General features: G+C 34.5%; 1 protein-coding gene across 2 annotated transcripts in view; it reads right to left on the bottom strand.

Moving 5' to 3' along the window:
- Window positions 1-24997, bottom strand: part of DGKB (diacylglycerol kinase beta) — a 645545-nt gene that overhangs the window by 502190 nt on the left and 118358 nt on the right. For both annotated transcript variants that reach the window (XM_061197732.1, XM_061197733.1), the window contains exons 5-6: window positions 12416-12556; window positions 1267-1316 (exon numbers count right to left, since the gene is read on the bottom strand). In XM_061197732.1, the coding sequence (XP_061053715.1) occupies window positions 1267-1316; window positions 12416-12556 (191 nt within the window). The remainder of the gene's footprint in view (window positions 1-1266; window positions 1317-12415; window positions 12557-24997) is intronic.

Raw genomic sequence — 24997 nt, 5'->3', positions numbered from 1 at the left:
GTAGAAGAAATCTAAACTTCTAGTCGTGAAATGCCACCAGAAAATGAGCAAATGTATCATGTTGCTTAATATTCCTAAGTGGAAAACTGAACACTACTAGGCACTTAAAAATAACAGCATTTGAAAAATTAGAAAGACCCTAACATAAGAAATCCCACAATCACAGCATCAATTCAGATTGGTGGTCATTTCCTAGAGTAGGAATTATATATTTTTATCTCTCTCTGGAGAAACTAATGTACCATTATCCTACTCAGTGTTACATAAATATGTCTCCAACTTCACTGCTTTGCTTGTAACAGTCTGTTTGAGTTCTGCCATAGAGAGGTACATCAGATGATGAGAGAAACTCATTATCAGAAATAATGTTTATTTTAATCAATATTAAATATATCAAAACATTTGTTTTTACATGTACCTATGTACTTCAAAATTTCCATAATGTGACACTTATTCTTCTGTTAATATTCTTATATTTCCTTCATAGAACAGGACATGATATAATATACAAAATGTTAAATAGAAAATACATCATTGGTGGAAACTGAGATGGATATACTCAGGAGGCCCTGATTTGAGAACTAAGAGTCTAACTTCTCCTCTGAAAACTGTCAATGATTTGCATATATTACAAATAAAATAAACATTTAATTATTACTTTCTGTGAGACGGTATTTTTCTTCTGTTGATTTTTATGAGTAAAACTACAGATAGAGTGCAAGTTGGATTTAAAATCGGATGAGAAGGGAAGTTTGCCAAAGCAGTTTTAAATATAATTACCCATTTCATCAACATATGTGAGTAACAGTACTTAAAAAGTGGGAAAATAATAAAATGATTGAATCAACTTCATAATTCCTTTAAATTCTACCTGTATTCTTGGTATTTTCCTAAGTGTCAAATCTCATTGATATATATATATGTACATATGTATATATACATATATATATACACACACATTTTTTTTCTTTTTAGATCAATGGTCTCATCTTTCTCTTATATTTTATTCAGACAGGGTTGAAGTCTTTTTTATCTTTCTGTATATAAAAAGTCACTTTTTTGTAGTAAAATTATTCAACAGAACAACTGTAATCCTAACAGTTTCCTCAGATCACTTGCTTTCAGAAAGTCAGATGATAAAAATGCTGTGTGAGTGCATGGAAATTATATTGTGTCTTCTGTGGTAATAGCTATAAATTTATTCATTGCATTTTTCAGAACAAACTACTTTGAAATTTTCACAGAAAATTTGAAGAAAAAAATTACCGAGCTGTCCAGGAAGCCATTTCCATCCGTGTCATAGAGGCGAAACATAACTAGAAATAAAAGAGGTGTTGAAAAAAAGATTATAGGCGAGTAAGATCAATGCTAGAATAAGGCATATTCTTTAAAATTTATTTTCTGTCAAAAACAAATACTACTAAATCCCTCCCCTCCTCAAAGCAATTGATTTTGGGATCATTTCTCAAGCTTAAAGATGAATTAGTCATTAATAAAAATACTGGATATCAGATATAAATTCTACCAATTTTTGTTATATAGCTAGAAAACACTAAAAAGTGCTATTGTTTGTTCAAATTTGTATTACAAGATCATTAAATAGAAATTCAAAAATAACAGAAGAGAAGGAATTCAGACATTCAGAGTCTGAATATTAAAGGACAAAGTGGATAAGAAGAAATAACTAATTCAGAGGTCTGGAAATCAATTATAATTTGGAATCTACCATCCACTGTTATGTGAGCTTAGTCAAATGCTGTTTTCTTATCTATAAAATGAGGATAATCACCCTGTCATAAGACACACATCTGTTAGGGATAGGGGTTAAGAGGTACAAACTACTATGCATAAAATAAGCTATAAGGATATACTGTACAAGACAGGAAATATAGCCAATATTTTATAATAATTATAAATGGCGTATAATCTTTAAAAACTGTGAATCACTATGTTGTACATCTGAAACTTACATAATGTTGTAAATCAGCTGGATACATGTATATGTATAACTGATTCACTTTGCTGTACACCTGAAACTAACACAACATTGTAAATCAACTATACTCCAATGCAAATTAAAAAAAAAAAAGACACATTTGTTGTGAAAGTGAGATGATACACACAAAGGTGTATCAAAAGCTGTAGGTCACTACACAAATAAAAGCCATTGTTTTGATTAATCCTTAAGCAGTATGGGAAAGAAAAAATTAGTGCAAAATAAGGGAATTTTCCTGATAGGGGATGCAAAGACATAAATGGCATTATTATCATGGGTATAATGGTGTATTTGTTTAAATTGGAGATGTAGTTTCATAGGGTAACCACTCTTTGAACTAATCAAATGAGGAAAAAGACACTATTGGCTCTGTGCTAGGGAGCTCAGGAAAGCAGGATGGCAGAGGTCCATGCCTGGCCTGAGGATTCCCTTGTATAATTCACACACCACCAGGAGACTACAGAAGAGGCTGCAGGTGCCGTTTTGAGATAAACAGAGAAGAATGACACAGCTGTAAAAATAGAGGAGTGGAAATGAGGGTTTGTGTTGCGTTTGTATAATTTCCTGGAGAGTCTTGATGTCTGAGGTCTATAATATTAACCAAAGACATTGACAACTAGGAGACATAATTATGCAATGACCTTAATCTGTAACTCATTATTATTTTTATATTTAAAAATAAGTATTATATTTCAAAAATTCTAAGATATTTATAAGATGCAAAACTAGTCTGCACATCACTAAAAGGAAAAAAATGCCGCCAATCTAGCTAACGTGTTCTATTCACTGTAAAATGGAAACAGACTTTAAAGATGTTGAAATGTAAGGGGAAATGTATACCTATTGAATTAAAGGATAGAATGTTAGGCTTGCTAAAGAATGTAAATATCTTGATTTTCAAACCATGATAATTGTTCTCTGTCATATACTAAATGAGAATAAAATTCAGAAAGAAAGAAACAAACAAAAAAACTTACCACAACATGGATACTAAGCATTTCAAGATTTTCTAGTATAGCATAAAATGGTAAAAATACCTTTTTAAGTGGCAAGAATTCATACACCATTCAGAGAAGGGGTTAAGTACCAGGAACAAGGCAAGGACTTGCAAAACCTAACTATATTTTAGAATGAGGGACGCTTGGGACTCTGTTAATCCTTATTGGAGTAAATGACTGCTAAACCATTTCATACAGCTCAGGTATATGGACATTTACCTATGTCTACTGGTAAATCTTGTTGGAAACATGAGCTCAAAGACGTACACACAACTGGGGTGGGTGTGTGGGTACCTGTCATTCATTTTGGGCAGCATCTGAAACATCTTCCTAAATTCTGAAAGCCAGACTTTATAAAGCACAATAACAGATGAAAAGCCAGATACCACCTTCCTTTACTAGCCTGACTTGAAAATAGGGTTTGCACATGTCCCAGCCTCTACCAATTGGAAGCACAAGCCCAGATGATCAATCAGATGCTAGTGACCCAAGAAAAAAGGGGCTTCACAGAATCCATGGTGATGAGAGGCAGCAGCAACAGCAGTAATTGAAGAAAGGGGTGTGTGACAGGGGTGGTAGCACTGAAAGGTGCTCTGTCCACAAAGAAGCAGTGATGGGTTGTCATATGTATAAGAAGAGAGTTATTAAAACTATCTTTACTTACAAATGATATGTTTGTACATTTAGAAAATTCTATTGAATCATCAAAAAGAATTGGAATGTATATATATACATATTTCATATATATATAAGAATTTACATAATGTATATATGTATTAGAACTTATGTAACTGATATGTTATCTATATCTTATTATTAGAACATATATGATATGTATTATATCTTATATTAGAACTTATATAACTATATAATTAGATCTTATATAACTTATATAGGTTATATGTTTTATATTAGAAATTATATAACGTATAAATATTAAGACATATGTTTATATATAAATATACATAAGTATATGTATTTAGTGATATGGTAGGATTAAAAAGTCAATTGCAGTTTTACATACTTGCGAAGAACAATTAGAAAATGAAACATAAAACGTATCATTTACAATAACATCCAAAAACCTAAATATGTAAGATAAATTTATCAAGAGTTGGACAAGACCTCTGTGCAAAAAATATAAAACTTCACCAAGAAAAATTATAGAAAACCTACATAAATGAACAGATACATTATGTTCATGAATTGGAAGATTCAATATCATTAAAATGTAAATTCTCCACAGATTGTTCTATATAACAGATACAATCTCAATAAAAATACCAGTAGCTTTGTTTTAAATATTAACATGGCTGATTCTAAAACTTACACAAAAATAAAAAAGACTTACAATACCCCAAACAACCCTGAAAAGGGAGAACAAATCAGAAGGATTTACATGACCTGACTTCAAGAGTTGCTAAAGATCAAGTGAATCAAGATAGTGACATGCTGACTAAGGGCTACACAACAGAACAATGGGAAATACAGAATATAGATAGAGATCCACACACTTATGGTCAACAGGGACCAAAGCAATTCAATGAGATAAGAAAAGTCTTTTCAAAAAATGATGATGGAACAGCTGGATGGATATTCATATAAGAAAAAGTACCTTGACCCTTATTTCACACCAAACATGAACATTAGGTCTAACTGAATTTTAACTTTAAAACTAAATTTTTTTGAAACTAAACTTTAACATTAAAGCAGAGCTATAAAGCTTCTAAAAGAAAATACAGGACGATATCTTCATGACCTCAACATAAGCCAATATGAACCATCAAAGATTTTAAAAAAATAGGTAAATTAAACTTCATCAAAATTCGAACTTCTGCTCATCAAAAAGAAGAAAAAAAAGACTATTAAGAAAACAAATAAGCCAGCTGCAGATTTGAAAAAAAATTTTCAGAACACATATATCTAACAAAGGACTTGTTTCTACAATATATGAGCAAACCCTAGCTCAGTAATAAAATAGCAAACAATCCAATTAGGAAAGAGGCAAAAAATCGAACAGATGCTTCAAAAATGGAAGAGACGTGAGTAGTCACTCATAACAAAGTACTCAACATCATCAATCGTAAAGAAAATGGAAATTTAAACCACAATTAGAGACCATCATATGCCTGCTAGAAAGACTCCAGAATTCAAGTTTTTTCCCCAAGACCAGTCTACCAAAGCTGCTTACCTTCTCAGCCTCTCAGTTGTCTAAGAATTTACAGTTTAAAAATAGTGGCAAAAGCCTGGCTCCCCGCTCCCAGAAATTTAACCCACAAATCCAACTTGCCTTGATAATTTCCTAAAATTTACAAACAGATTTTTAAAAAAAAAATATTGAGTTTAAATGTTCTAGTTGTTTCTAGCAGAAAAGTTGGTCTGAGAACACTTTACTGTTGTATGAAGTAGAAGCCCTAGTATATTTTTATATTAATTTCTACACACATTAACAGGAGTTAATGGTTGTCTATAAATCCTGTCTAATTCACCAAGGAACAAAGTTGGAGAACTTTATGTTTTAGTTAATAATTATAGCAATAATAAAAACAGTATACATATATTGAGCACTAAGTATCTTGTAGTCTAAATCTCACCAATTATAAATCAAAGATAAAAGTTTCCTTTGATTCTGATGAGAGAGAGGAATTCTAGGACTTCAATTTTCAGAAGTAAGTCTACTTTCCTAATTTAAAATTGTAGTGGGGTCATGCAAAACAAGAAATATTGAACACACATATTTACATTGCCTTTCTATTGAAGGTCCACTACAGTAACAGTAAGGGATGAAATAGGCATAATAAACACACAAGTACAAAGAAAACGTGAGAGGAGACAAGAAAAATAAAATTTTAGAGGCTGGAAAACACATGGTGACTGATGTAGAAACCTGAGAAATATAGACGTAAGCTGGTGGTGAAGAGGAGGCACAGATTCACACAGAAAAGGAAACATAATCTTCATGAAAAGAAATTACACCTTTAAACACTACCCCTCACAGCTTGCACCTGAGGGTATGCCAGCCCTCTATCTTAAAGAAGACTGGATCTTTGAGCTTTATGGCAGTCAAGCCACAGGGACTCTGTGTTCAGGGTGCTCAGGAATTCTGATGGTAGGGGTCCAATACCAAAGAGTGTAATCATGTGAAAATGTATATACTGAACATTGACAAATGTTAAGTCCCCTTCCTCATCTCTAATGAGTCAGACTTAAACCTCATCTACCCACCCACCTACCCACAACCACCAAGTAGTTGTTTCAAAACAAAGTAATTTGGAAGAAACCAGCAAAGCAGGGAGAGGGGAACCTTATAAATAAGAAGAAAGTTTCAATCCATAAAATAAGAATAATAGCAAATAAGGATGGTGCTGACAACAAAACGGATTCTCTGTGAAGTGAAAATTATGCTAGAAAGAGTTAAAAAAAAAAAAAAAGTCATCCTAGATGTAGAAGATGTCCCGGATGTCAAATGAAAGGCATAAAAGAAAAGAAGTTGGAAAACAGGAAAATTAAAAAATATAATAATTCAAAGTTCTGTCATGGAGTTTCAACATCTAAAAATAGTGATTTCAGAAAGACTGAACAAGTAAAATAAAGGAGAAGGTAACTAACGATGAAAAGATGAAGGAAAAGATGGAGAGCACAAGTTTCCAAACCAGAATTTATGGTGGAGGATTTAGGAATTAGTTCTATAGGAATAGAAAAACTAATCAAATAAAGAGAAAAAAAGGCAGTTATTAACACCACAGAAAATAAAAATTGTTTGGCTTGGTAAGCCTATAGAACCTTTCCCTTTTAAAAGCATACCTGAATAATACTGATAAAATTAATAGTGATCCTCAAACATTATAATAAGACTATTTTTTCCTTAGAATTTAAAAGTAAAGTTAGTCTCCAAGGTCAAGTGAATCATTGAACAAAGAGGTTTTATTTTTAAAACCAACATATAAGGATATAGATTTTTAGGTGCAAAAATAATTTAAGCCCAATATTAAAATTATTCTGTCAACATGATAGCTTCCAAAGGTGGGTACCTCTTACAAAGTTACAAACCAGTTTAACCCACTTTTTTTCTATTTTTATGCTCATGCAATTATACTTTATATAGAAACAATTATGTGCCCACACATGAATTTGGTTAAAAGCTCAAAGGAAAGGCACATTACGCAATATGAGGGTAATTCTTTATACCTAGAATTTGTTTCTTTTCCAAAAGACTTGCAAGTTTTTAATCTATTTTCCCATAGAATATGTTTTTATACTTTGCATAGTATGTTATTGATATGAAAATATTATTATGGAAATTGTTTTTAAAGATTAGAAAGTATATATTTTAAAAGGCATTTAAGCCAGAATTCATTTAACTCACAATTTTTTTACTGTTTTATGTAGTTCAAGACCTATTTAATAAACCACAAGGGCAGAGGTGAAAATCATTTGCTTGGAGTTTTTGACATCTAATATTATTATACTTTGTTATACTTTCTTCTTTTCTCCACAAAAGAAACAATAATCTAAACAAAGAAAGGCAGCTTTTCAAAATAAAAAGAGCACCTATCCAGCAGGTCAGAAATCATACATTTTAGTCACAGATAGCTAAACTGGTGGTATAATTAATAACCAGTCTCTCTGGGCTTTAATTTTTTCATTGACAATGTAGGAAGGTTAACTAGATGATATTTGAGGACTTTTCAATATTAAATTTCAGTGGTTCTAAGATTAATACTAGACAGAGCAGTAACTTTAACATACAGGGTAGTCCTCATTATCTGCATGTCAATTATGTATTTTTCTGGACATTTTCCTACTGATTTTTTTTTAGTGATATATTTTCAGTAACTGTAAGCTAACTTAAAGTTATTCTAGCTAAGTCATTAATAATTTGATAAACACTAACCCAAATGTGAATGCCACATTTATACTTTAAAATAAAAGTATAAATTTAGTACTATTTGATGCCTTCAATAATTCGCATTATCTTCCTCTTGTCAAGCACCCATAGACTTCAATACAGTTCCATTTAACTAGCGTTTATTGAGCATCTATCTTTTGAAAAACACACATATATAAGTGGTAGGTGCTAGAGTGGGAAATTTATACACAGTGCAATGGTACAAGGAAGGAGAGTAAAATAATCTGATTAGAGATGGCAAGAGGACTCATGATGTGAGCTAGGCTTCAAGTGTAGACTGGACTGGATCTGATATACACTGGGAAAGATATACACCCTTAGCAAATGCACATTATAAGCAAAGGCATGAAGGTGGAAAAGTTCAGGGTTTGTCTGATGATTAAAAAGTAGATTCATATGACTGGGACTTTTTTGTGCAGGTCATAGCCAAATGCAAGACTGGCCAAGTAGGTTGGGGTCAAATTGTGGAGCCAGAAGAGTTTATGGATGCTAAGTTAAGGGCTTACTTTGATGTATTATTCAGTAGGGAACTACCAAAGGGACACATTCTTCCTGAGTCAGAAGAAGAGGAAAGAACAGGTATAGAAGTTGACAAGTTTTAGGTAACATGAGAGGAAGTTACAAGAATTTACAGCTAATGAGTGAGATGATGATTAATTAGGTAGGTGTTTGAAGCAACAAAGCATCTGAATGAACTTTTAACTAGGAGAAGTCAATGACCAGAGAAACACTGAAGGCACTGAAGGCCAGCTGAGGTTTTGAGAAGAGTTCGAATCCACAGAATTATATTATTTCATAAAATCTCTGGCAGCTCAGTATATGAGCAAATAAATTGGATGTTCAAAACTAAGTGAGAAGGAATGATTGACCTCACGAATTACGGGGTCAGTCTATATTTGAAGGGGTGGGAGGCCCAAAAGCAGCAAGCAAGTTCAGGAGGAAGTGAAGCGGTCAAGGGGCAAGAATTCTTAACTTACTTTTATTTCATTTAACATTCACATAAATGTGAAGCAATTTATGTGAGCAAATATTGGTTCATTTAATTCTCATAGCAAACATACAAGATAGACATTATTATGATCCCAATTTTACAGCTGGGGAAGCTGAGGCCTGAGAGGTTTTAAAAATGTGCCTGGGTCACTCAGATAGTAAGGGTCAAAGCTAAGATTCATTCAGTTAGTGAAATGAAGAGTCCAGGCTCTCGAGTACTGTGCTATGCTATATTTAAATTCAAAGTAGGAAAGTAAGAAGTTAAGTGAGCATAGGCTGTGGTCAAAGTAAAATACTAGAATTTAAATTTATAGAATAAGAGCAGTCTTTGGGAATTAAAAGACTTGGGGTATTGCAACAAAAGTGGGTGACTGAAATAAAATGGAGTTGAGATCACAGAATTTGAGGAATCTAAGGAGACTCAAAGAGGGATGTATTGAATGGCTCTCCATGAAGTACTGTAGTGGGCTTAAGGTGAAGAGGGCAAACCAGCCCCAGTACAATGTTCTTATCTATGCACCTCGATGGTTGGTAGCTTCCACCAACAAGGAGACATAAAAATAGAATTCCTCCACAACTTCAGGACACACACACATGCATGCACACATACTTTCCAAGGGTTCGTGAGAACAGGTAAATAAATACCTTCTACTTGACGGGGCCTCAGAACTGGCAAAGACCACAGAGAGGCATTAGGATTGAGTCAAAGATTGAGTGAAGGAAAGCAAGTTGAAGAAATGGCATATAATCAGTGGAAAGTTCAAAAGCTTTTGTTTGTTAGTTTCCTTTCAATGAAAAAAAAAAAAGCTTTATTCTAAACATTTTGTAAATGCCTGGCAGAAAAGAGAGGTGGGGGAAATTACAAGTGGCAGTAAGCACTGAATAGATTTATAAAACATTGTTTTTTGGGGAAAAAACATTTAAAACATGTCATTAATTTATCTAATAACCCAGGTAAAAGAACGTATCAAATAATGCCACCATCAATTCCAAGAACAATTGTAGTTTCAGATGAATTATGTGTGTGTGTGTGTTTTCATTGGACTGAAGGAATTGCATAAACCAATGCTTCTCAAAATGTGGTCCCTGCAACACCAGCATGACCTGAAATGAAAACTCTGAAGTCCCATTCCAGGCTTGCTGAATCATATATACTCAAGTTGGGGCAGAGCAAGCTGTGTGTTCATAAGCTCTGCAGGTGATTCTTATGTGCGATAAAGTTCAAGAACCTCTGGCCTAAGACAACATGTCTGTACTCCTTTCTGCTTAGCTGCTTAGAAACTGAGATTCAAAAACATCGCTCACCTGCAAAAGTTAACTATATTAGGTGCTTGATTATATCTACTTCTGTGTTAATTTTAATTATTTTCTTCTTTTCTTTCCTCTAGTATATATTATGTTTAATAAGTCATAACCATTTTGGAAATATATATTAAATTAACAACCATTAAATTTCTTTAAAGACATTGAAAAAATTTTTAGAATCTATAACTATAATATACTATATGAATGTTAGGAATTCGTAAATGTGTAATTGTAGAAGGGAAAAATGTATAAGTATATGGCTAAGAAAGTGGGCGAAAGACATGGATTCTGATTTAACTGATGTAGGAAAAAGCCAGGCACTGGCATTTAAAAAATAAACAAACAAACAAACAAAAAAACACAAGCTCCAGATGAGTAAGGAAAAAGCCAGGCACTGGCATTTAAAAAACAAACCAACAAACACAAGCTCCAGATGAGTAAGGACCAGTTTAAGGTCCTCCAAACTTGAGGATAGTAGAGAAGAAAACTAGAACATAGCTAGAACCTTAATGAGTTTCTGAAATTGAAATGCATTTTCTTTCAAGAGTCTGGTGAAAATCACAGAAGTAATGCCAGATGGTAACAAGTCTGTCTATGAGGAAAGTCTAAAGAAATGGTTAAGAGAAAAAGAAAATGCAACTGAATGGTATAAGCTCGAAAAAGAGCTGGAAAACTTAAAGAACCGAGGGAAGGGGATTGATAACACTGAAGAGAGGTAAGTGGCAGGTCAGGTTCAACTTGATTCATCAAGTGTTTCTGAATCACTCGTGGGTTAACATTCTGCCTGGCAACTGTGGACAAAGACTGCTGAGACACAGATTCAAACTGAGAACTTACAACATTACCTCTTAGGAATTCTACCTTAGAAACAAAATACTTGCAGTTGACCTAAAAATAATTAAACTGGATCACAAAGACCATGTTGGGGAGAAGTAATGGTGCCTTTATTTATTCTCAGACCTGGAATAGAATCTTTGTATTTTTAAAATCATCCCAAACACAGTCCTAATAACACCTGAGAAAACTTTCTCTCTGGCCATTACTTCAATAGAAATTCACTAAACATTAATATTTATTTTGGAATGAGAGAGATTTCTGTAGGTTCTTAGGAATACAAATAAATCTTGAAATGCAAATATTCAACATTTAGAACTAATAAATATGTATTTAAAGAATGATGTTAATATGGTTTATTCATAACTTAAACAGGTGTTACTATTAAATAATCATATTATATTAAATTCTTTATTAGTAAGAGAAATATTATCGAAAGTTACTGTTAAACTAAACATGCTACCCAATCATGATTCTGAGGTGTCACAATATTCTACATTTACTTTAGAAATGTCAAATTTAGGATTCATTATCTTTACTATCATTTCAGTAGCAAAAAAATTTAATTCATTTTAATGATATCTAATACAATCAGGTTAATCAGCTTATTGAACAAACCACCAGCTCTGTATTTAGCAAGGGCTTTGGAGATAGAATAGATTATTAAATGATTGGGTTTGCAGTAAAGGTTTGAAGTATTTTTTCTTGCCTTGCAATGAGTACAGTTTGCCACCAGAGAGAGCTCAGTCACTGTATGTTATTAAAGAGAGCACTTATTTCCTTTCAACTAGATTGACATTCTCTATCTGAAACGCCTGCTACATGGTAAAAGGAAAAAAAAGCTATTGTTTAATTATTTATAATATTCAGAGTCAACTTCTAGAAATGAAACTCTCATGCTTGGCATTTAAGAAATTATTTGTCCCTGGCAATGAAAGTTAGTGCAGAAGGTTTCAAGGAAGATTTCCAGAGAGAAAGGCTCAGGTTGCCTATGGATAGTGAACCCTTTTTCTGCCTAATGGGAATACCTCCTACATACTAGAAATAAGTGTATTTTCAAAACAACACAAAGCATACTTTTCAGTATCGTCTGGTTACCAAACTGAGCAAATTCAAAAAAAAAACACCATCAATTGATAAACATGCTCAAGAAATACTCAGTAATAAATGGACCTTGATCAATAATAACCTAAAATTGATAGATTCTTAATACCTTTTAATTGTCTGATTTTCAATTGGAGGATTTTTTATTATTATTAACCAAGGTCACTTTATTTAGTAAGAATTTAAACAACCATAGTATATACAATTTTAAGTTTGTCAATATCCAGTCCTATCCCCCACCCCAACCACGATAAGTAAACTAAATGAAGAAACACGTACACTCCAGTTTATCCTCAGGTCTTCCTCTTTCAAGGAGAGACAGGTAACAGACAATATCCTTCAGGTGGATTACTTCTGGGGAACACGTATTTGCTGGAGAAGTACGGGGAGAGGTGATGGCACCTTTATTCATTCTCAGACCTGGAAAAAAAGATCTGTCTTCATATACTTAAAAATATTCACAGTGCTCTCAAACAAAAACCAGCAAAGGAAATAGAGAGATAATGCCTAGACCATGTAGAGAAGCTGTATATTTCTTAGGCGTAAAATAACCAAATTCTCCGGTCTCTAGTATAACAGAGACAGACATTCTATGATTCTTTTAAGTAATGGAGAGTTCTTTGGGATTTGGGGACATAGGGACTGCTCTGCCTACTCACTGGATGGTGTTTGGGCCAGAATTCTATTGCCCAGCGTTAGTTGGTAGACAGATTTCAAAGCATGAAGAACTACTTTCCTATTCCACTTTTCTCTGCCTTAGGCAGTGACAGCTGTAAATCAGCTGGGAAGACTGAAAAATGGTCTTTCACAAAAAACTGAAGAAATGTGAGTCTGTCACAATATGATTTATATATTGATGGTCAGGAATCATTCATACATAAAAACATGTATTTATGTCAAACAGTTGCCAGCACCATGAATAAGACATCCTTTTTGCCATCAAGGAATTTGCCCATGAATAAGAGAGAAAGAGAACATAAACAAAAATCTGGATAAACATGACAGATTTAATTAGAGAGGTAAGAACATACAACTGTAGTTTGGTTTTAATATGGTCCATACTTTATTTATTACATCCATTCATTGTGCCTATTCCAAGACAAGGGTAGAGAATTTGAATATCTGTTCACAACAGCTGATGACTGCAGATTATCTGGCTGATGATAATTAAATCAAAACTCTTTCACAATAAATAGTTCCATCTTACAGAGAAGTCTCTGAAACCAGATCATATGTATCTGACAAGACCTCAAGGTAAACCCCAATTATCCTTTGAGGTCTATTTGGCCATATAAAAGGTATGTGGGTGAGATGGCTAATGGGCTGAATGGCTACTTGATTCCTAATCAACCAGGAGTTACTGGAATGTAGGGAATAATCTTAACCAAATACAGTTCTACAAGCCTGTCATTCATCTGTCATTCATCAGCACACCTCCACCTGACCACATCTCTTGCTCTGGTCTATCTCTTTCCATGTATAACTTTGATTGAACACCTGTGATTTCCTTCAGCCATTTCAAGATATCCAGGAGTATAATTTAATGCATTCTGAAAAGTCAGCAGTTAATTAGTTTAGTAGTCACAATGTTACTACTAATAAAATATACCATTTATTGAATGTACACTATGTGGCAGGAACCATGCTGGGCACTTGAACATGTGTCATTTCACTTAATTCTCCCATTAACCCTGTGAGGGGAGATTGCATTAATCCCATTTTACAGATGAGAAACAGGCTTAGTGAGATTAACTGCCCAGAGTTTCATAACTAGCAACTTTATCCTTTTTATTCTACACTAATAGCTTATAGACTATTTTTGTTCAAGGCCAATAGTAAGGAAAAGTAAGAAAAACAGTTTACATATTAATCCAGCACAAATAACACACACACACACACACACACACACACACACACACTAGTAGGTTTCATAACTGTGCCAATGTTTTCTGTGTTAACCTATTCTCTTCTTTTCTATTCCATTCTTAAAATTCTGTCAAAGACCCCTTAAACTGAATTCATTACCCACCATGGGCCACAGTTCACAGTTTGAAAAACAATGCTTTACATCTTTCATTTTTTTACCAAAGGCTTCTTTATTTCAAATACATCTCTATGCTTCACATTAATTCCACTTCTGTTTATAGTTATTGAAAAAGATATATATATATATATATACACATATTATAAATGGATTTCCTCCCTTAACAAAAGTGTCACTGTATATCTGATACAAACTAACATAGTCACTTTTATAAACCAAAGGCAGAGAACAGAAGACAATCCTGAGCTTTGAAAAGAAAATACCTGACTAATTCTAACTAATCATCTAAAGCCTAGCCAGCTGCAGAAATAAGCAGTTTCAACTTGTGATAAAAGACATTTTGGCACTGATCCTTCACATGACCATAACTTCCAGACTCGGAGAACACAGCCCTTGAATTATGGTTGGATAAACTATGACCTAACTCATCCTGCCTGATGAGCTAATCCTCTCTTCTATGCTCCCCGCTTATGGTACTGAAATGATTTAATCAGCTTGATTTAACTCTTTTATACAAAAACTCAGCATAAAACAATAAAAAGCATGTATCATCACATTCATTTGGAAGAATGCCAAAAGGTATACATTTTCACTTATATATGTTCACTTATGATCATTTGTATATATAAAATGAAGGTTATGGTATTTCATTATCAATTTTCATAATACTAAACACAAACATTTGGAAAATATGAGTATCATAATTTTCTGTTTGCCTTTCCTGTATGTAATGTACATATTGAATATGAACATTAATGTATTATTTCAACTTAACACTACTTTTAAACAAGAAACATGTTACTATACTAAAATTATTTTGTTTGACAAAATGAGTTGACTATTTGCCATTTTCTGTTCATGATATGTTGTAAACAAAAAGTTGTATCATGCATTGAATTGTGTCATAGTTTAATATTTAAAAGAATTTAAAGGTTATTTAAAAAAGAAATTATGGGCATATATGACAACACACAATGAAAAACTAATCAGTTTTTCCTTAAGTCCAATTTCAGCTAAATTTGAGAGGTAAAACATATACTTTTCGCAATGATTTATAGGGTGCATCAGAGGGAAAAAAAAAAAATGTCAATGACCTTTTCCACAATTACTTTACAACAAAAAAATTATAGAGCTGGACCACTAAATCTTGATGTGTTACATTAAAAAAGCTCATAGGTTTGTTCCTGTTCCTAACCCCCTACCCTAGATCAGCCCACTTTCTCTTAAGTGGTGAAAATGTTTCCTTATATTTTCATTTAATATTTTGAAAGCAGGCCCTAGGGCCTCAATCTGTCTTCATAGAGGTTGTTTTTACACCCTATTCTACCCTTTCAAAATTTTTTTTTTTTCCTGTCCCTAAACTTGGCTGTAGCTCCTTCCCAGTATTTACCTCCCTCTAGGAAAGTTCACTTCCCTGAAGAAAAGTCCTTTTCCTTTTAAGCAGTTTGTGCTAAGGCTTATACAGGACACACACGAGACCATGCAAATGGCAAACAGGACATAGCAAGCCTGGTTTCTTGGCTGCAGCTCCTCAAGGAAACGAGATGGTAAATGGAATCCTACACTTCTCTTTAGCAGTAATAGCCTCTGAAGAAGAGGTTCAAAAGTCTACTTCCCTTGGGACTTCCCTGGTGGTGCAGTGGTTAAGAATCCATCTGCCAATGCAAGGGACACGGGTTCGAGCCCTGGTCCGGGAAGATCCTACATGCCCCAGAGCAACTAAACCCATGTGCCACAACTACTGAGCCTGTGCTCTAGAGCCTGCGAGCCACAACTACTGAGCCCACGTGCTGCAAACACTTAAGCCCGCGCGTCTAGATCCCATGCTCCGCAACAAGAGAAGCCACCGCAATGAGATGCCCGCGCACTGGAATGAAGCGTAGCCCCCGCTCGCCACAACTAGAGGAAGCCCCTGCACAGCAACGAAGACCCAACACAGCCATAAATAAATAAATAAATAAATTAATTAATTAATTAATAATAAATTAATTTAAAGAAAAAGTCTACTTCCCTTTAACAAAGGCCATTTTAACCCATCCAAGCATCGGTGAAACTCTCTCTTTAGAATTGGAACTGCACATGAAGCTAGGTAAAACACAATGTGGTTTTTTTTTGCCTCAAGTGGTCAATATTTAGTTCTGAAGATCATGTGACTGACATCCAAATTTGCAGGTTCTCTGACTTGCCCAAGGCTATGCTTCTTTAAATATTTCCCCACAAAAGTGACCCATATATACCTATACACATATAATATATATTACAAGGTACAACAAAGTACAAAATAAAGTGAAAAGTAGGCAAAGTAATTAGAGTCTATTAGTTTTATTAGGAATAATTATCTTGTACTTCGATGGCATTTTACTGTTTTTATGATGATCATATATATGTATATACACATATATATATAAACATTATTCTCTTCAAAGTTTTAACTACAAAAAGACTTAGCGTTAGTCAAACTGAATATTGCCTACGATTATCACATTCTTCAAGCACACGATTTTCATTGTATTCCAATACAGACACTCCATTTCTTAAAACAATGACCTAAAAAGTTTTATTCTAATAGATACTTTTAATTCTAGTCTCAAGGTTCAATTGTTAGCAAATCAGTTCTGGGTACATGTTCAATTACTGCCTCTGCTCCAGTGTATTTTATTTTCAAACACTTGCATTCCAGATAATGAAAATGGTAGCGTTATCTCCATTGTTTCCCTTCATCTATTAAAATGAAATATTCAAAACTGTTATTATTATTATGAAATAATGACACGAATTAAAATTCTAAACTTATAAGGCAATAAAACACTCTGGTAATTTGGTTTTTCCATTTTTTTTATACTGGTTCAATTTGCAGAAATTTAACAGGCTTATGAAGCAATTTGTCACATAGTGTAGTCACATATCATACTTCCAATATTCATATTAATAGTCATGATGAGTAGCACAGATAACCAAGAATAACAACAGTTGCTTCATATTATCACACATTTCATGATTTTTAGACATAACCTTCTAACTATGCTTGTCTTAAAATAATATAATTAAAAAAAATTTTTTTTATGCTTATACAAACCTGCAGCAAGATGAGATAGACTGGGTAAACTAGATTGTGATTCCTCATAAAATGAGGACAGGCAATGGATACAGTCTTTGACAAGAGACTAGGGTCAGCAAAATCCCTCTAAGAACATCATATGGGTTTCATCTTTTTGGTCACTGGCAAAAACCTGAAACAAGCAATTATAAGGAACAGGGCTTGAAGCAGGTCTTTGGGGGTGATGTCCTAGGAGCAGAACAAACTCTGCAAAGGAACAAGGATAACATTCCTGGCTGTGTGCCAGCAACACTGACCCTGCAATTCCATTTGTGAGAGAAAAGGGTGGAAAGTCAGAGAGTAAACTACTGATAGTCACATAGCAATCCCAGGAGTTAAGAGTTGAAGACAGGTCATCTAACTCCAAACTTTGAGCTCTTTTCAAAAGCAGTAAAAACAAGACTTGCTCTATCAGTCCTGTCCAGTAGAATATTCTTCAATGATAGAAATGTTCTATGTACATATTGTTCAATATAGTAGTATTAACCACATATGGTTGTTGAACACGTGAAATGTGGCTGGTGTTTGACTGGAGAACTGAATTGTTTTAACTGATTGTTAACTAACTTAAATTTAGATTTCAAAGTTACATTGGGCTGGTGGCAACCATAATGCAGGTGAAACACTGTCTACAGGCAGAGAATTGAGAGTTGGTTGAATTACTCTGTTTCGTGACTATACCTAAGCATGGGAATTAAACCACCACATATGAAAAGAAGTCATGCTACCAAAATTTCTATATTTGTTACATTAAAAAGAAATCCCAATAATACTCCTTAAATTTGACTGTACTCTTTCAGGATGTATGGCATCTTAGTGGAAAAAAAAACTATATTGAATTTGACCTTTATCTTGTGTTTGCAAACTAAAACACAGGAAAATGATCTGTTTAATTAATAACGGTAAAAGTTGGCATTCCTAAGGTACCTAATACATTACGTTTTTGAGTCCCACAATACCCAGTAAGATAGATATACTTCTTATCTCCATTTCGCTTTCAAGAAAACAAAGACCAGTTGTGCATCCACAATTCAAAAGGCAGCCTGATGTGGGATTTCATGCTTTAAGTATAATTTTGTGGGGCTACAGAGAGAAAAATAAAGCAGAGAAATCTGTCTCCTGCCTCTCAATAAATGACCTTTTGTTTTAAGGGTCTGGTTTTCAAGACTCTTGAGAGTGCATACATTATTTCATAAACCTTTGGAAGGAAATTAGAAATCCTAGCCATGGCTGAGAGCTCTAAATTCATCTTCCATTCAGATCAGTCCTTGGGCCATCCACTTAATACATGTTTGTGAGAAGCCTGTGGATGTGCTTGCTTGCATGTGTAAACATGCAAACACGAAAATACATATTTACCAAATCTTTACCTGCATTTTCTTATGGGAAATGGATTATGAATGATTTTTCTTTTTGCTTAACTGTGTTTTTTCATAGGTATACAACTAACATATCCTTTATAAACATAAACCTAAATAAATATTAAGGTCCTTTAATATTAGTCATGTGAAACCAGGTTCCAGGCATGTAAAACCAGGTTCCAGGCATTGGAGATAAAGTACTGAACAAAGCAGATGAAAAATCCCATTTTCATAGGGTTTTTGTTCTAGCAGATCAAAGCAAATGCTCAATACCATAGCACATTTTCTAGCTTGCTACTATTTTTAGAGCATAACACAAATTAAATAATATTATGATTGATTTGAGACTGTAAAGTACTAAATATCATATTGCCCTCATAAGGATCTCAAAAACTGTAAAAAAGTATTTGTGAACATATTATGCAACAATCTTAAGATAACACTATCATTTAATATGTAATTATTAAGATGCAATTCAAAATACAAAACCCCTTTATTTTGGGTCAATAAATTTAATAGTAAAAATGAACAGTTTGAAAACCAAAATTTTACGTAGCATATTCAGATAGAAGAACAAAGAAACCTATATAATCAAGTTCAGTATATTCAAACCCATTTAATAATTAAAGAGGAGATTTGGGAGAAACTTTTCTTTTACCGACAGTAATTTTATCATCAGTGGGGCCTTGAAGTTACGGAGTTTTCCCTGGTTTCAGGGAAGGATTTTTAGGGCTTTCAAGGTTTCAGGATAAAAAATTTATTGGAGTAAAATAATTTGTAGATTACTACTACTAATAATAATGATTAGAAGTCTGAATTTGGTACTATAGAGGCATAAAAAATGTAATGGCTGACATACATAAATGCTTATTGGCCAACAGATAGAAATTCTTGTATCTTTATTTCTAGGGCACTTGTATGTAGGTATATAAGCTGCACAGACTATAATCGTTATTATCAATAAAGCATATCAACAGCGATAAAAGCACAAATATATTTGAAATGGCCTACTGTGTGCCAAGAATCTCCGCATCTCATAGTTACATAAGTCTTGTACTCTGTTCAGTTTGTGTTTTTTGGGACCTGGCCCGCCCTTGTTTGCATGGTGGAAACTGAAGTAGCTTATTAGACACAAAAGGCCTATAAAGCTACTTTACACTACACACACACACACACACACACACACACATTTTTAATATCCTTAAGACAGTACTGATAAGAGTAATACTTTCTTCTCAGCACAGTTAATGAAGTGTGTCTTCTGGCAAGAACACTCAGTAAGGTCATTTGGCAAAAGAACATTTTCCCAAAGGTTTAAGTACTTCATTGCACAATTTTCTGTTCTTAACTTGATTAACTTCCTTATGGACAAAAAGGCATTGTTTCTCCTTTTCTGTCTAAAAAAAGCCATTGTGGTATGACTCTCTGGTTGTACAGACAACATGAAAAGAGCTAAATACCATTACTGATATTGTAGCTTCACAGCACAAATTCACTAACCATTGCCACATCAAATGAGCAATGAGAGGGGACCCAAGATAAAGTACCTGAACGTTTTCAGAGATAGTTTTTATTATTCTCAATCTTAAATATCTTTGGAACTTTTTTATATCTTTAGCCTCATCTGCCTTCATGATAGCTGCCACACCACTGACAGTGTAATTGTTTTCTGGCTTACATCCTTTCCATGGCTCTCCAATTTCTTCTGGATAAAATTCAAAACATAGCATGATGGACAACACTCTCCACCATGGGGTCCTGACTACCCACCTCATCTCTCCTCCAGTCATGTCATCTGTCCCAGCCCAACTGAGTCAAGGCACAGCCCCAGATCTCTCAGGACTCCCCAAAAGTCTACCTTCCTCCACTCTCTGAAGGCAGTCAGGACTCCAATCCTGCCAGGACTGCTCCCCCAACTCTACCTCCAGGCTGTGCCCAATACTTCCAAGGTCATGCCTACTATCTACTCTGGGACCATCAAAAATGACCTCCTCATGACCCTCATCCCAGTTTCAGCTCGTCATGAGAAACCTAGGACTTTCAGTCATCCTCAGCCTTGACCTGCACTTTCTATCCGATTCATTTTTGCCAACAGCATTCATTCCATTTGACGTGCCATAAATTTTTATTTTTAGTAGTCTTTCTCTCACCACTAGAATGTAAATGACTATGGGAGGGGTAGCTCTATTTTGCTCACTGATGTACTCCCAGTAATTTGAATAGTATCTGGCACATTGTAAGTGATCAATAAATACTTTTGAAAGCATAAATATTGAATGTCTTAAAGTTTGTGCACTATCCTTTGATGGGACATGATTTTAATATTTAAACAGAGATTGTATATGTTGCTTTCTCTTCTTGGAACTCCCTTCTAATCCACTCCCACCCATCCCTCCCCCTACTTCTACCTGGATAATTTCAATTTATGGTTAAAATCTCAGTCACATGCTCCTGACACATAGAGCACAGCACTTATTTTATTGTAATAATATTGATCACCTATCTGTTTTTTCCCCTGACTCTAAAGGATCCTCAGCTTCCTTGTGGAATTCCTGGCACATAATGTGTTTTTAAAAATGAATGGCTGGATGCATAAATTAAGGAAATAATAAAACGAATAATTAAATGGTACGACTGGTCAATTCACTACATGATCTGATTTAAACGGTGCTAGGAAAATCTTCTCTTTGTGTGCTATAAAACAACTAATAAGAAATAACAAGAACTCTTACACTGACCTATGGCTAATAAAGGATGTTTCCTATTATAAAGTCAATGTTTTGGACACTGGGGAGCCCAACAGGAATATATAGTATGAGTGTCTGAACCAGTTAATAAATCACATCACATTCTCTTCTAATAGCCATATTCTTAGAGAAAGTAATTGCTATTAATAACTGCTGTTAATTGCTATCCTATACAAAAAGAAAGACAATTTAGCTGAAGAGGGTTAATTCCAGGAGTTTCTGTGTGACAGCTGTCAAAGGTGGGATTTGGAGAGAGGCAGGGATGTCCCAGCTAATCTACAAGAGGCAGATGGTGGGACTTTAACAAGGGTGACAGGGTTGCTTCCCAGCTACACTCTCTAGGTATCCCATCTCACTGATCACTGCATCCCTAGCATGGAACACAGCACATGCTCTTGAATTAAAATGAAGCATTAGCTGAGACCTGAAGGAGCTGGGTTTTGCTGTGAAATAAGGGCAGAGGGCACATCACGCAGAAAAGCCCAGAGTCCTGAGTAAGCACAGCAGGTTTTAAGTCACAGCAAACAGTTGGATATGAAAAGAATCTGGATGCATGGGGCAAGGAGACAGAGAATGAGGACGGTAGGCAGACTCTATAAGCTGCATGGCATGGGCTTAATGCTATGGAACTCAGATTTTATCATCTTCTTAACTGCACTGCGCAGGCCCTGGAGTCTCTGTAAGGTCACTTCAGGAGGGGGTGTCTCCAGAGGCAGGGGGAAGGCAGAGTTACTAGGACGCCCTGCACTTCGACCTCTCCTGCACCACCCCCAAAGCAAAGTAACTCTGCTTTAATCGGCTTTAAATATCAAGGATTTACGTTTACTTGGGAAATAAAGGTTTAAAAAAACATTCCACAAGGTGATCGTGAAAGTCTGCACTTGGGAACCCACGAATAATATCATCAGGCTCCTGTGTTAGAAAGAACATTTTGCAGATGGGAGGGCAGGGCCTGACTGGGAGTCATGCTAATTGATAGTCTATGACACAAACAATGATGTATCAAACTGACACTGGCAGAAGGTTTGAGAAGAAGTTACAACGAGTTATAGAGAGCATTTTGTGATTAACTAAACCTAAGTAGTGAGGCAGTGAAGGGTAGGAAGGGACCAAGATTTTAGGGTAGGGAAATTGATAAATACTCAGGTTCCTTTCACCCAGAAAGAAGATAGGAATAGAAGCAGATTTGGGTAGAATGTAATTATTTGACTTTCCAATCCACTTAGTTTGATTCCTTATGGAACACTCACTCAGATGAAGGGTTCCATCTGGAATATAGTAATATGTATTCTCTGTGAGCTGAAGAAACCATTTTGGGTTGTGTGGGAAACAATTGAGCATTTTATTTTAGACAGCACCTGTTTTTTTGGATGATGTGAAAAAAAAAAGTCATCTGTTGAGAGTGAGGGGAAAGATATGAATAAACTAAAGGAGGTTTAAAAAGTTTAACCTGATTGATCTAGGAGACAGTATCAAGAATAAATACTTTTCAGAATAGATTTTTTTAAAAGCTGAAGAGGTGTTAAGGCCATGTTAATACTGGGTGTTAGGGACGTGTAGTGGCAACAACCTGCATGCATATTTATGAGATTTCTCCCTGCTTATGCTCAGTGTGCAAATAGCAGGGACTGAAATATGGGATCATAATAGTGATCCATGGTTGAGGGTTTGTGAGCCACTTGCGGAAAAAAAAAAAAAGGATTCCAAATCATTAAACATTTCTGTAAAGATAATAGTTCAAGTGATAGATTCTAGGGATGAAGGTAAGATCAGAAATTGCTCGTTGGAATAGCCGAGAGGTTTAGGATTAGGGATATGGGATTTACAATGAAGCAGAAGAGGTTCTAAGAAAGCTGGAAAGATGGTATATTGGGGATATATTTCAAAACTAAAAGTCCAACATGGGAACAGCAGAATTAATCATCTTATATTTAAATAGGGGATAAGAGGCACTTAACGGAAACAAAATGTTCCAAAACAATACATCATCCACTACTTGAAATGCCAGATGGATCATTAGGTTCAACAAAACACAACTACATACACACAACTTTTATACCTATTTATAATTATTTTTAAATGTTTTATTCTATAAAAACTAAATGCTTTACTTTTACCAAATATGTGATCACTGTTCATTAACAAGAATAACATTTTTTTCCTTTTAAAAAGTTTGTCTTCTTATTGAGAAGCCTTTATTGTTCAGTTGATATACAGAATCAAGAATGGCTACCATATTCCTGATGGTAATGTGGTAATGAAATATGTGAACTCTCAGAGCAGATAAACAAAGCAGATTATATAGCACCTCTTTATTCAAAAATAATTTGTGATTTTTTCAACCACAGATACATCTTGCGTAGATAACTTAGATTATTGCAAAGCAAGTTTCTAGGAATAAAAATCTATTTATCTTTCAGTTTCTGAGTCAAGGCTACCCCAGGCCTTGAAAATTTTATTACTGTCCAGGGTTCCTTATTTCCCAGAAAAAAAAACCACTATCAAAGGTTATTCTGAAAATACATAGGATGAGAAACAGTCCTACAAAGGACACTATGCACCTATGTCTTAAAATGTGGAGGCCACGCTTTGAAAAGGCATCACAGTTTAATTTATTACTGCTGCATGAGGGTTACACAGCCTATCTTACAATTCCTTTCAAGTAGGTCTATGCAGGATGTGTGATTGTCCCAAAAGAAGTACAAGCTGTTATTCCTTATTTTTTTTTTCCCATTTTGAAACATGGTTTGATCTCTACTCCTTGTAAATTTGGTATCTTCTATGTAGTACTTACTATGTGCTATCTTGAAGAAAAGAGGGTTTGAGGTTTGAATTTCTTATAAAACTACCAAAGTAATTAGATTGTCTCCTTCCTCCAAGTATGACACAATTAGTCTGAGTCTGTTGACTCAGAGAGACAACATATCAAAAAATGTTCCCCCTTCTTTCTCAAAGAAGACAGTATTTGTCTTCTTAAAGAAGACAGTGTTTCCCAAGGACAGTATTGCTTCATGTAAATTTAAATAAGGGACAACTTTGTTATTTCTAAGGAATATGCAATCCATTTATAGCATGAAACGGAGAACACAGAAGTTTCAATTTCTAGATCCAAGTAAAAACCCGTCTCATATAAAAATTTTCAGCCCAGAACACTGGTAAGCTCTGAAACCACACTTTAGGACAAACTAAACGGAACTCATTCAGAGAAAACAGCAAGTGTGGGGAGTCCTCTCAGTTCATGGCATAAGGGGAATTATTTCAGGAACAAAAATATTTGATGGGTAGTTAAAGATTATAAGCATATTAATTGTTCTATATTTTGAAGGGATCAAAATACAGCATATGGAAGGTGTACATCTGTTAAAAAGCTTGAACCAACATGTGATGGCTCGGGGAAAAATATTTTACTTCATTAACAGAAAGGGAAGCAGCTCAACATAAGGCTTCATAGTGTGGACTCTTCATCAGATTGCCCAAGTTTTGTTTATGGCTCAATCACCTATTTCTTGATTATATGTTTTAAGTTTTTTATTTATTAGAGTGCTAATTAGTAAAATTCTCCTCACCTCTTTACCCACACTTCGATATTCTATGTTGTGATGCTAGGACGGG

The sequence above is a fragment of the Eubalaena glacialis genome, chromosome 8 (genome assembly GCF_028564815.1).
Source record: "Eubalaena glacialis isolate mEubGla1 chromosome 8, mEubGla1.1.hap2.+ XY, whole genome shotgun sequence".
NCBI lineage: Eukaryota > Metazoa > Chordata > Mammalia > Artiodactyla > Balaenidae > Eubalaena > Eubalaena glacialis.
Note: the sequence above shows the minus strand (reverse complement) of the source record. Positions and strands in the feature narration are given on the sequence as shown.